This window comes from Aethalodelphis obliquidens, unplaced genomic scaffold (genome assembly GCF_003676395.1).
Source record: "Aethalodelphis obliquidens isolate GAN/ISIS:26980383/991018 unplaced genomic scaffold, ASM367639v1 scaffold2, whole genome shotgun sequence".
NCBI lineage: Eukaryota > Metazoa > Chordata > Mammalia > Artiodactyla > Delphinidae > Aethalodelphis > Aethalodelphis obliquidens.
This window is the reverse complement of record NW_020837946.1, coordinates 66049487-66062905: the sequence shown is the minus strand read 5'-3', so window position 1 is coordinate 66062905 and position 13419 is coordinate 66049487. Positions and strand designations below refer to the sequence as shown.

The 13419-nt window shown below is 34.6% G+C and overlaps 1 protein-coding gene and 1 non-coding gene across 2 annotated transcripts in view; one reads left to right on the top strand and one right to left on the bottom strand.

Moving 5' to 3' along the window:
* Positions 1 to 13419, top strand: part of SCN2A (sodium voltage-gated channel alpha subunit 2) — a 92319-nt gene that overhangs the window by 64285 nt on the left and 14615 nt on the right. The window contains exons 19-21 of the mRNA XM_027129389.1: positions 7456 to 7610; positions 9201 to 9374; positions 13110 to 13232. Of these exons, the coding sequence (XP_026985190.1) occupies positions 7456 to 7610; positions 9201 to 9374; positions 13110 to 13232 (452 nt within the window). The remainder of the gene's footprint in view (positions 1 to 7455; positions 7611 to 9200; positions 9375 to 13109; positions 13233 to 13419) is intronic.
* Positions 6472 to 6577, bottom strand: LOC113605424 (U6 spliceosomal RNA). The gene has a single exon (XR_003427211.1). It is a non-coding gene; the product is annotated as a U6 spliceosomal RNA (small nuclear RNA).

Sequence of the window (13419 nt, the reverse complement as noted above, 5' to 3'; positions counted from 1 at the left end):
AGGTTTGCTTCTGTCCTGTTCACCAAAGCAGTCACCAATCCAGATTCAATGTGGGAATGCGCTACATACAAAGAGGCGTAAAAAATTAGTGCAATATTACAGAGTATGAAATTCCTTATATTTCTTATATAAATCACTATTGTAGGTACAGAACTTTTTCTCTAAAGCCCTAGGAATCACTTCATTCTTAACTCATTTTTTTAGTTAACAGCTATTTAACAATTCATACTATGTCTTAGACCCAGATTCAAAAGTAATTGCTTAAGCAAAAGTTTATTTTAATAACAATGACTGTAGTAATGCTATTTAATTACAACTAATTCTAAAAGTGTTTCATTCATTTTCATTTTATTTAAGAACGTTAAAGCAGTTTTAATTTAGACTTAAGCTAACTTTAAAAATATGTGATTATACAAAGTTAGAAATCAAAATTGAGGTCAATAGATTCAAGGCTTTTGCAGATGATTATGTTGCATACACCTATTGCTTTTGGACTTAAATGCATTGGAGAAAACAAATATTTATATATTAATTGTCAATTTTTAAATTATTTCAGAGAAAGAGCTATTTGTTCAGCATAAGTTATGAGGGAAGCCACTTTTCTTCACTATTTCCTCCAAAATTCTGCACACATTTCAGTGACGTTGATTATGAAAAAATTATGACTTCACAAAACATTTAAGTGGTATATCACAAAAATAATTTCTGTAGCATTAGTTATTACTCCTTCCCAGACCATTAGCTTATTTTTAGGGTCACAATATATGCATAATAATATTTATGGTAGTATCAGCATTTGTCTTTTGTGAAGTTAAAAAAAAAGCATTTAAGTATGAAATGTCACCAACATAACATTATAGAAAACAAAAATAATACATAGACACCCACCAACCAACTTTAACAATTTGAATATTTTTGTAATATTTGCTTCAGACTTTTTATTTAGGAATAAAACAGATACAGATTTGGCCCCTTTTGTACCCTTTCAGTATCCCATTCCCTTGGTTTTCTCTCAGAAGTGAATCAGTATCCCAAATTTGGCATTTATCCTTCCCACTAATGTTGGTCTTTTTATGTTAAACAGTGTTTTTTCATCCCATATCCTCTTTAGGGGAAAAAAAAACCCTTAAATCCAGTTCCATTTAATTCATTACAACAAATATTTTCAGGGCATGTAATTCTTCTTAATCCTTTGGGAGTCAGAAACGTGAGAAAGATCTTGCCTCAAAGAAACAAGAAATACAATGCTATTTCTTTCTTTCTTGAGAAACTAATAACATTTAAGAGGACTTCATTAAATTTTCATGAAACAAAGTATATGATCTGGCTGACATTATAAAGTAGCATCTGTTAAATATTTATGCATTAAAATATTAAGCTCCTTCAAAATGAGGTTTCCATTTTTCTATTCATTGAAGGAGAGCTCTCTCTCATGGTTAAAACTCTATGTCATGACTCCTCTCTCACACCCCAGCTCCCCAATATACTGTGTGCTGCCAGGTCCTGTCACCTCAGCAGTATCTTTTGATTCCTGACCACTATCACTAGCATTACCCTTGCTTTCACTTTCTTTAATGTTAAGTTGATTGAATCTCATAGACTCTGGACTCCTTTTTCATCTTCTCTCTTCTAGTCATCCACTGCCTTGTGCAGGTAAAGATCATTCTAAATCAGTTTTCTTATCAGGTAAATCTCCATAACTCCCAAATAAATCCTTCAATGTTTTCCCCATTATATAGCACATAAAATCTAAGTTCTCTAACTGAATCATTCGAGTCCTTTTGAGATTGGCTTTCAAGTGTCTTTTCTAGTCTTGACTCCCAATTCTCTGCTTCATACAATTTCTAGACTTTTCCATCACCAAGGTTTATTAATATCACTTTTTCTGCATTCCTTTACAGCTCCATGTACTAGACCTGATTCTTACACATCCTTCAAAGTCTATCCCCAAGTCCACTTTTTCTGTAAAGCTCAGTATTAGAAATTTATTTTTTAACATCTTTATTGGAGTATAATTGTTTTACAATGGTGTGTTAGTTTCTGCTCTATAACAAAGTGAATCACCTATACGTATACATATATCCCCATATCTCCTTCCTCTTGCGTCTCCCTCCCAACCTCCCTATCCCACCCCTCTAGGTGGTCACAAAGCACCAAACTGAGCTCCCTGCGCTATGCATCTTCTCCCCACTAGCTGTCTGTTTTACATTTGGTAGTGTATATATGTGCATGCCATTCTCTTACTTCATCCCAGCTAACCCTTCCCCCTCCCCGTGTCCTCAAGTCTGTTCTCTACATGTGCATCTTTATTCCCGTCCTGCCCCTAAGTTCTTCAGAACTTTTTTTTGTTTTAGACTCTCTCTATATATATGTTACAATACAGTATTTGTTTTTCTCTTTCTGAGTTACTTCACTGTGTATGACAGATTCTAGGTCTGTCCACCTCACTACAAATAACTCAATTTCATTTCTTTTTATGGCTGAGTAATATTCCATTATATATATATGTGCCACATCTTCTTTACCCATTCATCTGTCGATGGACACTTAGGTTGCTTCCATATCCTGGCTATTGTAAATAGAGATGCGATGAACATTGTGGTACATGACTTTTTTTGAATTATGGTTTTCTCAGGGTATATGCCCAGTAGTGGGATTGCTGGGTTGTATGGTAGTTCTATTTTTAGTTATTTAAGGACCCTCCATACTGTTCTCCATAGTGGCTGTATCAATTTACATTCCTACCAACAGTGCAGGAGTGTTCCCTTTTCTCCATACCCTCTCCAGAATTTATTGTTTGTAGATTTTTTGATGATGGTCATTCTGACCAGTGTGAGGTGATACCTTATTGAAGTTTTGATTTGCATTTCTCTAATGATTACTGATGTTGAGCATCCTTTCATGTGTTGGTTGACAATCTGTATATCTTCTTTGGAGAAATGTCTATTTAGGTCTTCTGCCCATTTTTGGATTGGATTATTTGTTTTTTTGATATTGAGCTGCATGAGCTGTTTATATATTTTGGAGATGAATCCTTTGTCAGTTGCTTCATTTGCAAATATCTTCTCCCATTCTGAGGGTTGTTTTTTTGTCTTGTTTATGGTTTCCTTTGCTGTGCAAAAGCTTTTAAGTTTCATTAGGTCCCATTTGATTATTTTTGTTTTTATTTCCATTTCTCTAGGAGGTAGGTCAAAAAGGATCTTGCTGTGATTTATGTCATAGAGTGTTCTGCCTATGTTTTCCTCTAAGAGTTTTATAGTGTCTGGCCTTAGATTTAGGTCTTTAATCCATTTTGAGTTTATTTTTGTGTATGGTGTTAGGAAGTGTTCTAATTTCATTCTTTGACATGTAGCTGTCCAGTTTTCCCAGCACCACTTATTGAAGAGGCTGTTGTTTCTCCATTGTATATTCTTGCCTCCTTTATCAAAGGTAAGGTGACCATATGTGCATGGGTTAATTTCTGGGCTTTCTATCCTGTTCCATTTATCTATATTTCTGTTTTTTTTTTTTCGCCAGTACCATACTGTCTTGATTATTGTAGCTTTGTAGTATAGTTTGAAATCAGGGAACCTGATTCCTCCAGCTCTGTTTTTCTTTCATAAGATTGCTTTTGCTATTTGGGGTCTTTTGTTTTCCCATACAAATTGTGAAACTTTTTGTTCTAGTTCTGTGGAAAATGCCATTGGTAGTGTGATAGGGATTGCATTGAATCTGTAGATTGCTTTGGGTAGAATAGTCATTTTCACAATATTGATTCTTCCAATCCAAGAACATGGTATATCTCTCCATCTATTTGTATCATCTTTATTTTCTTTCATCAGCGTCTTATAGTTTCCTACATACAGGTCTTTTGTCTCCTTAGGTAGGTTTATTCCTAGGTATTTTATTCTTTTTGTTGCAATGGTAAATGCAAGTGTTTCCATAATTTCTCTTTCAGATTTTTCATCATTAGTGTATAGGAATGCAAGAGATTTCTGTGCATTAATTTTGTATCCTGCTACTTTACCAAATTCATTGATTCGCTCTAGTAGTTTTCTGGTAGCATGTTTAGGATTCTCTATGTATGGGATCATGTCATCTGCAAACAGGGACAGTTTTACTTCTTCTTTAACGTTTTGGATTCCTTTTATTTCTTTTTCCTCTCTGATTGCTGTTTGAAAACTTCCAAAACTATGTTGAATAACAGTGGTGAGAGTGGGCAACCTTGTCTTGTTCCTGATCTTAGTGGAAATGGTTTCAGCTTTTCACCATTGAGAACGATGTTGGCTGTGGGTTTGTCATATATGGCCTTTATTATGTTGAGGTAAGTTCCCTCTATGCCTACTTTCTGGAGGGTTTTTGTCATAAATGGGTGTTGAATTTTGTCAAAAGCTTTTTCTGCATCTATTGAGATGATCATGTGGTTTTTCTCATTCAATTCGTTAATATGGTTTATCACATTGATTGATTAGTGTATATTGAGGAATCCTTGCATTCCTGGGATAAACCCCACTTGATCATGTTGTATGATCCTTTTAATGTGCTGTTGGAGTCTGTTTGCTAGTATTTTATTGAGGATTTTTGCATCTATACTCACCAGTGGTATTGGCCTGTAGTTTTCTTTCTTTGTGACATCTTTATCTGGTTTCGGTATCAGGGTGATGCTGGCCTTGTAGAATGTGTTTGAGAGTGTTCCTCCCTCTGCTATATTTTGGAAGAGTTTGAGAAGGATACGTGTTAGCTCTTCTCTTAATGTTTGATAGAATTCGCCTCTGAAGCCATCTGGTCCTGGGCTTTTGTTTGTTGGAAGATTTTTAATCACAGTTTCAGTTTCAGTGCTTGTGATTTGTCTGTTTATATTTTCTGCTTCTTCCTGGTTCAGTCTCAGAATGTTGTGCTTTTCTAAGAATTTGTCCAGTTCTTCCAGGTTGTCCATTTTATTGGCATATAGTTGCTTGTAGTAATCTCTCATGATCCTTTGTATTTCTGCAGTGTCAGTTGTTACTTCTTCTTTTTCATTTCTAATTCTATTGAGTCTTCTCCCTTTTATTCTTGATGATTCTGGCTAATGGTTTGTTGATTTTGTTTATCTTCTCAAGGAACCATCCTTGAGTTTTATTGATCTTTGCTATCGTTTCCTTCATTTCTTTTTCATTTATTTCTGATCTGATCTTTACGATTTCTTTCCTTGTGCTAACTTTGGGGTTTTTTGTTCTTCTTTGTCTAATTGCTTTAGGTGTAAGTTTAGGTTGTTTATTTGAGATTTTTCTTGTTTCTTGAGGTAGGATCGTATTGCTATAAACTTCCTCTTAGAACTTCTTTTGCTGCATCCCATAGATTTTGGGTCATCGTGTTTTCATTGTGATTTGTTTCTAGGTATTTTTTTATTTCCCCTTTGATTTCTTCAGTGATCTCTTGGTTATTTAGTAGCATATTGTTTAGCCTCCATGTGTTTGTATTTTTTACAGATTTTTTCCAGTGACTGATATCTAGTCTCATAGCGTTGTGGTCGGAAAAGATACTTGATAAGATTTCAGTTTTCTTAAATTTACCAAGGCTTGATTTGTGACCCAAGATATGATCTATCCTGAAGAATGTTCCATAAGCACTTGAGAAGAAAGTGTATTCTGTTGATTTTTGATGGAATGTCCTATAAATATCAATTAAGTCCATCTTGTTTAATGTATCATTTAAAGCTTGTGTTTCCTTATTTATTTTCATTTTGGATGATCTGTCCATAGGTGAAAGTGGGGTGTTAAAGTCCCCTACTATGATTGTGTTACTGCCGATGTCCCTTCTTATGGCTGTTAGTATTTGCCTTATGTATTGAGGTGCTCCTATGTTGGGTGCATAAATATTTTCAATTGTTATATCTTCTTCTTGGATTGATCCCTTGATCATTATGTAGTGTCCTTCTTTGTCTCTTGTAATAGTCTTTGTTTTAAAGTGTATTTTGTCTAATATGAGAATTACTACTCCAGCTTTCTTTTGATTTCCATTTGCATGGAATATCTTTTTCCATCCCCTCACTTTCAGTCTGTATGTGTCCCTAGGTCTGAGGTGGGTCTCTTGTAGACAGCATATATACGGGTTTTATTTTTGTATCCATTCAGCCAGTCTGTGTCTTTTGGTGGGAGCATTTAATCCATTTACATTTAAGGTAATTATCAATATGTATGTTCCTATTACCATTTTATTAATTTTGGGGGTTTATTATTGTAGGTCTTATCCTTCTCTTGTGTTTCTTGCCTAGAGAAGTTCCTTTAGCATTTGTTGTAAAGCTGGTGTCATGGTGCTGAATTCTCTTAGCTTTTGCTTGTCTCTAACGGTTTTAATTTCTCCATTGAATCTGAATGATATCCTTGCTGGGTAGAGTAATCTTGGTTGTATGTTTTTCCTTTTCATCACTTTCAATATGTCCTGCCACTCCCTTCTGGCTTGCAGAGTTTCTGCTGAAAGATCAGCTGTTAACCTTATGGGGATTCCCTTGTAAAAAATATGGAACACTTCATGAATTTGCCTGTCATCCTTGTGCAGGGGCCATGCTAATCTTCTCTGTATCATTCCAGTGTTTTATATGTGTTGCCAAAGTGAGCGCAGTATTAGAAATTAATCTGCTAGTAAACTCTCACAATACCTATTTTGCTTTCTATAACTGTAATATCTGTGGGCAAATCTCCCCTACTCAAAATACACATTCTTTTTAGAACAAGGCTGTGTTTCACACATTCTAGTTTTATAATTTGTCCAATATAATTCCTTGAATAAACAGTTATTCAATAAATATTTGTTGACAAGCCTTTGATATAGTAGACTGCAAAGGTGTCTATTACATTATTGCTGATAATAGCTAGAGTTAAAGAAACATAAATATTCAATAATAGGTGGTGTGATGACTTGGGAGACTGGGATTGACATATGTACACTAATATGTACAAAATGGATAACTAATAAGAACCTACTGTATAAAAAAATAAATAAAATACAAAAAAATATTCAATAATAGTGGAATCTTTATATAAATTTTGTTTATGTCTGGTAATCTTATTTAGAGAAGCATGTGAAACCTTTCAAAATTCTATTTACTTGTAACAAAAAGGGAAATGTTTATATTATACCATTAAGTTAACTAATTAGAAATCAAATATATATAAAGTCTGTATATGAGTGGAATCATACTCATAGGATAAGGATAGGATGGAAATATCAACTTTTGGTGATTTTACTTCTTTCTGTTGTTCTATAATATGTTTTTATAATGCAATATAATTCATTATAATAGTCCCATAAACACTAAAAAATGTTGAATGAATGAGTAAAAAAAGTATAGATGATTTCTATTTCTACAAGTGAAAGCCATATTAACAACTAGTTATTTACAATATATCAGGTAATAATGTAGATGAATCTCACACCAGCACAAATATACATAATCAAAGAGTAATTTTTTTCTTCATTTACTTTGACATATTTTAGACTGTGTGCGGAAGTTTAAGTGTTGTCAGATAAGCATAGAAGAAGGCAAAGGGAAACTCTGGTGGAACTTGAGAAAAACTTGCTATAAGATAGTGGAGCATAACTGGTTTGAAACCTTCATTGTCTTCATGATTCTACTCAGCAGTGGGGCACTGGTAGGTGAAATATGATTTGCTCTTTTACTTTTACCTGAAATCCTTCACCTTTCCCCTTAATGAACCTCCTCTTACATGTTTTTACAGCAAGGTGTTTGTGAATATGAGAGACATTGTATGACATTTTTAGCACAGTACTTAAAGAGCAATTTTCATTGTTCTGGAATAGGCCTCAAACTGAATCAAATTTAGATCAGTATGATTTTTTGTGAATATTTAAGGAAGGATCTTTTTTTTAGTCATCAGAACCAGTTCCTGTTAAGAATGAGTATGTAGACATGATATGGGATTATCAGCTAAATATCAAACTGTTTAACATAAGCTCCATTGCTACATAAAACCCACCTGTCTTGTTCATGCTGATTCACTAGTGCCAATCACATTGAATGGCAAATAGTAAACTAACTTAATTACCAATGAGTAGCAAAGTGAAAGCATTACAAACTTATTTTATATCTGATTTCATTCCACAGAATGGTCAATTTGGTCAAAATATTGATTAATATAATGAAAACAGTGTGTCCCGTTTTCCATTTGTTAATGTAAATGTGGTTACCTTTCTTTTATTTGTTTATTTTTCTATTAGTTGCTAGTGTTTGGTGAGTTGATTTTAGTAGGAGGATCATGGCATTATATCTGGAGGCCTCAAAGCCCACCTCTGATTTGATTAAGGATTCTGCAGCCTGTCATGTACTTGGAGCAAAGAAGGTCAGCTCTGTGTTTTAATGCCACGTAGAGAGGGAACTGTGACATCTTGTCGGTGACTAGTGCCCTTGCTGTAGCAGCTCACTGTTATCAATTACACCCAGTCAGAGATCACCAAAATGCACCAACATGCACAAAGGCTGGCTTCTGAGGGGCTTCTAGCTTCAGCTATAGATAGAGTTGAAAAGCATTTAGGCCCTTGTATTGAGCCCCACTTACAAGCCCAGATCCCCCTTTTCTCCAAAAAAAAAATAAAATTCTCCTTTCTCCTTGATCCAGACCACCAGGTTACCCTGATAGTTTTTCTTGTAAGAGGACTGAATTAGATAAATGCTCTTTTCATTCCAGAAGGCCTAGGGACTCCGGCAAATGAATTCCCCCTCCCTTTCCAAAGAGCTCTGCAAAATAAGGAGGTTCTAGATATACACCACACACATGCCCAGATTGAGCAAGAGAGATAGAGGAGAAAGCTAGAGATCATAATCCATTCCCCTTTCCCAGGCTAAGGGGGCTTCTTGCCTTACATTTGCATTACTGAAAGGCTACAGTCCACAACTCTGCACTGAACAAAGCAGATCTGCTTGCAGATGATTTTCTGCCTCCTGCTGTAGAGAGAAGCAGCTGGCAGTGTCTCAAAAATTTTAAGCTCTTTTGGGGTACCCTGATACCAAAATTTAAAAATTATTTGAATTAATTGGTTGATAAATGCTCAGTCAACAGTCATTTGCATATAGATAACTATAAAGCAAAGTGCAGCTCTGGGAAGCACAAAGTGTTCCACCCTTAAGCACCTGAGAACAGGCTTGCAGCATGTTTTTCTCTAATAAAATACCAATTAGAGACAGTTTATGAAAATGAAATTCAGTGAAGCTTTTTCACTTACAGGCCTTTGAAGATATATATATTGAACAGCGAAAAACCATTAAGACCATGTTAGAGTATGCTGACAAAGTTTTCACTTATATATTCATCCTGGAAATGCTTCTCAAGTGGGTTGCATACGGCTTTCAAGTGTATTTTACCAATGCCTGGTGCTGGCTAGATTTCCTGATTGTCGATGTGAGTATTCTGCACATTCTTGATTCATTCTGTTGGCATGTGAATGATATGTGCTAGCAATGGTGCCTGGCATATAAAAGGCACTCAGTAAGTACTGCATGGCCCCAAATATAAATGATGGTTCCCATCTTCCCAATAAGAAAATGCCCCAAAACAATTTTTTTGCTGGTTTAAATGTATATACTTTCAGAGATGAAACAGTCAAATGGAACTTATTGTATGTATTGATTTAGTTTAAATTAATATTTAAGATTCCAAGTTATACAAAATAATATATTACCATAGAAGTTTTGCTTTTATCACTCTCACATTTCATACAATAACTGTATTTAAATTCTTCAAGGGCATCTTTGATGTTACTATATTCATCATCACCAGAGCCTGTTGCAAAGTGTTTGTCCCACAGGTGGATTACTAATTCCAAAAAATTTGAAAGTCCAAATAGCAAGAGACACTTCTTGATTTGTATGATGGCAGAAACAGATTGGCTATTGGACCAATTATTTAAAAGTTTAGTGAAACCACGATGGTGTTGAAAATAAAGATGCAGTATCAGAATATGAAGCTTTAAAAATATGAATATGAGGTTATTCCCTGATTTTTGAGGGAAAATTCTGAGGAAGATCTCACCTTTTTTAATGCATATAATATCTTAACTAAAAAAAAAAAAATTTAAATCACTTTCATTTAGTTTTGGAGATTTACTTCTTAAACTCCTTTTAAATTAATAGTCCATTTTGAAAGACTAGAAAGGAACTTAAAGGCCTTTTGTCTAGAAAAGACTAGGCGAGCCAGTGAGAATAGGGGACAGAACACCTGCGGGGAGGGGATGGGTGATGCTCAGAGCTAAGGGAGGAGGAGGGCTCTGGAATTTTCAGGAAAGCACAATGTGTTAAGTAGTGTACTTTAAAGATAATATTCTGTTGATTATAATAATTCCTTGGCAATTAAAGATGTATTTTGAAATATAAAATTTACATATGTTGCTAGCAAAGAAAAAAACGGACCCTTTCATGGAGAAAATTATTTTTTACAACTTCAGGTGAAAAATATATCAACTTTTAATTTAGTAGGAGTTTTCTGATCACCAAACAGAGGAAAAAATTTGTAAGAGACAAAGAGAATTCTTTGAATTTAAGAGACAAAAATATCTTTTTTCCCTTGAATCTGCCTAAAGCAAATCTATTCTTAAATAACATATAGAGCTACATGAAGAATTATATCAAAAGTTTACTGGCAATGAAATAAGACAATAACTAATACTTAAAACCACATCTGTGTGGACATTACAAACAAAGGAAAAATATACCAAGACAGTACCAGTTATTTTTTTTGTATAATGAGATTATGGATGATACTTTTCTTTATTTTCTGTATGTGGTTATGATTTTTAATAAAAATATCTGGCATTTAATATATCTATGTGATAATAAAGGCATTAAGTCAACACTACCTAAATATGAAGAAATTCTTAAGAGAAATCTAGTTGAAGTCTATAAGCTGCTACTCATATTACCTAGCATACCCTGATATTTACCTTCTTAGATTTAAGAAAACTATTATGATAATGCATTAAACTAATCCATACTTTGCTTTATGTCAAATATATTTATTGAGCATCTATTTTGTTATGGAAGAGACAAATATGAATGCCATTTTTCTGGGCCTATGGGAGCTTACAGACAACTAATGAGGACAGATAGTATACAGCGAGAAGATGACATCTATATTAAAAGTGCTATCTGCTTCACTGAGGAAGGAGCAAAGGCTTCATGAGGCCAGGGCAGTGTGAGCTGGCTTTTGAGGGATGACATGTCAGCAGGTACAGATGAGGGGAAGGACACCAAAGTCTTAAAGACACTGATGCATGCCAAGCAGGGCTTGTTCACAAAACAAGTGAGGGAAAGCGTTCTGTAATTGGATGATAAGGTAAGAAAGGTAAGTTGGAGAAGAAGTTGAAGGACCTGAGATGCCATACAAAGAGATTTAGATTTATGATTTAGTAATGAAGCCACTAAAGAATTGTCTATGGAAGGTGACAAGAAAAGCTCGCTCTTTCAGGGAGAGAAATTTGGTGGAGGTGTCAGTGATGGAATAGAAGATTACTATTTACAGGCCAAAGACCAATAAAGATCAAAAAGAGAAGAGGGAGCTTCCCAGGTGGCGCAGTGGTTGAGAGTCCGCCTGCCGATGCAGGGGACACGGGTTCGTGCCCCAGTCGGGGAGGATTCCACATGCTGCGGAGCGGCTAGGCCCGTGAGCCATGGCCGCTGAGCCTGCGCATCCAGAGCCTGTGCTCCACAATGGGAGAGGCCACAACAGTGAGAGGCCAGCGTACCGCAAAAAAAAAAAAAAAAAAAAAAAGAGAAGAGGGTCTACAGGTATCTCCTTTTCATATTCAGCTACACAAGACATGTAAATTTGAATATTTTACTACTTCTTTAGCCAATAAATACTGCCCCGGTTCAGAATTTTTTTTCTTACGTCTAACTTTTATCTTTCCTCCTTTAATTTATGCCTATCTCTTTTTCATTTTGTCTTTAGAGAAGATAAAGTACTATAGGTCCTCTTGTTTTATATGTAGAAGATCTTCACAACAAATGATAATTCAGTAACTATTTTTCAGTTATCTGTGAAGAGGAGACTTACAAAGTCTAAAAGTTTAGATTTTAGGAAAAATATAAAAACCACCTCAGAAATTTTTATAGATTAATTTTTTCTAAATTTAAAGGTTTTTCTATCTCAGAGGACATGTGCAAAATTAGTTCGAATAAGTCAAGTTTTGTTGTAAAAATTTTCTCTGTGCTTCACTTATTTTTCTTAAAAAATGTATTTTTTAAATATACACTAACACCATATTCTTAAAACCTATATTACACATCTGTTTTCAGTTTTCTACTTTTGAAATTCAGGTGCACTTTAGGAGAAAATATCTTTTTTTAGTTTATATGGCTTTAATGAGTTTTCTATGTATTTTCAAAGGAAATCAGACATTTCTGTGCCACCTATGGCAGTTGTTCTTTTCCTTTTTAGCTGAGATTTTAGAACTTCTATCAACTGCATTTGTCATCTGTGTAAATGACTAAAGAAAACATTTTTCTGACAATTTCTAATTAGTTATACTAAAATCTCAACATTTTTTTAATGAATTATTTTAATTTTCCCTAATTAATGATCTTATGCCCTCACACTGACATTTACAGGAAGACTAAGCCAGACATTTACAGGAAGACTAAGACTAGATCTTTCTGAATGTGTTTATATTCAGAGTCAATAGTGGTTTGCGTAGATTACTTGCATATTGTACTAAGTTTTAATTTCTCTTTCAGGTCTGCTCAGTAATATGAGGAATGATAAAGTTTTACAGATCTATAGATGAAAATTTCATTTCGGTGTCATTCTTTTTCTTGCTTTACATTTAATTTTTAAAAATTTTCTTGTCAAGAATCTTTAAAAAAAAACACATATAGCTTCTTCTTTTTCATAAGTTTATAGCAGTGGTTTTCAAAGTGTGGCTCACAGGCCAGTATCATTAGCCTCACCTGGGAACTCGAAGAAATGCAAATTCTCAGGCCCTACCTCAAACCTTGGCCAGTGATTTGTGTTTACAGCAAGCTGTCCAGGTGATTCTGATACTAAAGTTTGAGAACTACTGGTTTATTACATAGAGCAAGGTTGAATTGTATAAGCATTTTTATTTGTAAATGAGAAAACTGTGTTGCTTTTTCTGTATAGGTCTCATTGGTTAGCTTAACTGCAAATGCTTTGGGTTACTCAGAACTTGGTGCCATCAAATCCCTCAGAACACTAAGAGCTCTGAGGCCATTGAGAGCCTTATCCCGGTTTGAAGGAATGAGGGTAAGACCAAATGCTTTAGAATTTGTTGGAATTAGAATTGAGAACAAACTGCTGCTTTGAACCTTAGACATGACAAATCCATGCTGAATTTGTGTCTTCTACATTCAGACTCACATAGCCAATCAATCAGTAATATTTGTCAGACATCCATAAACTTGACATTGTTGGAGGCACTCACAGAACATAA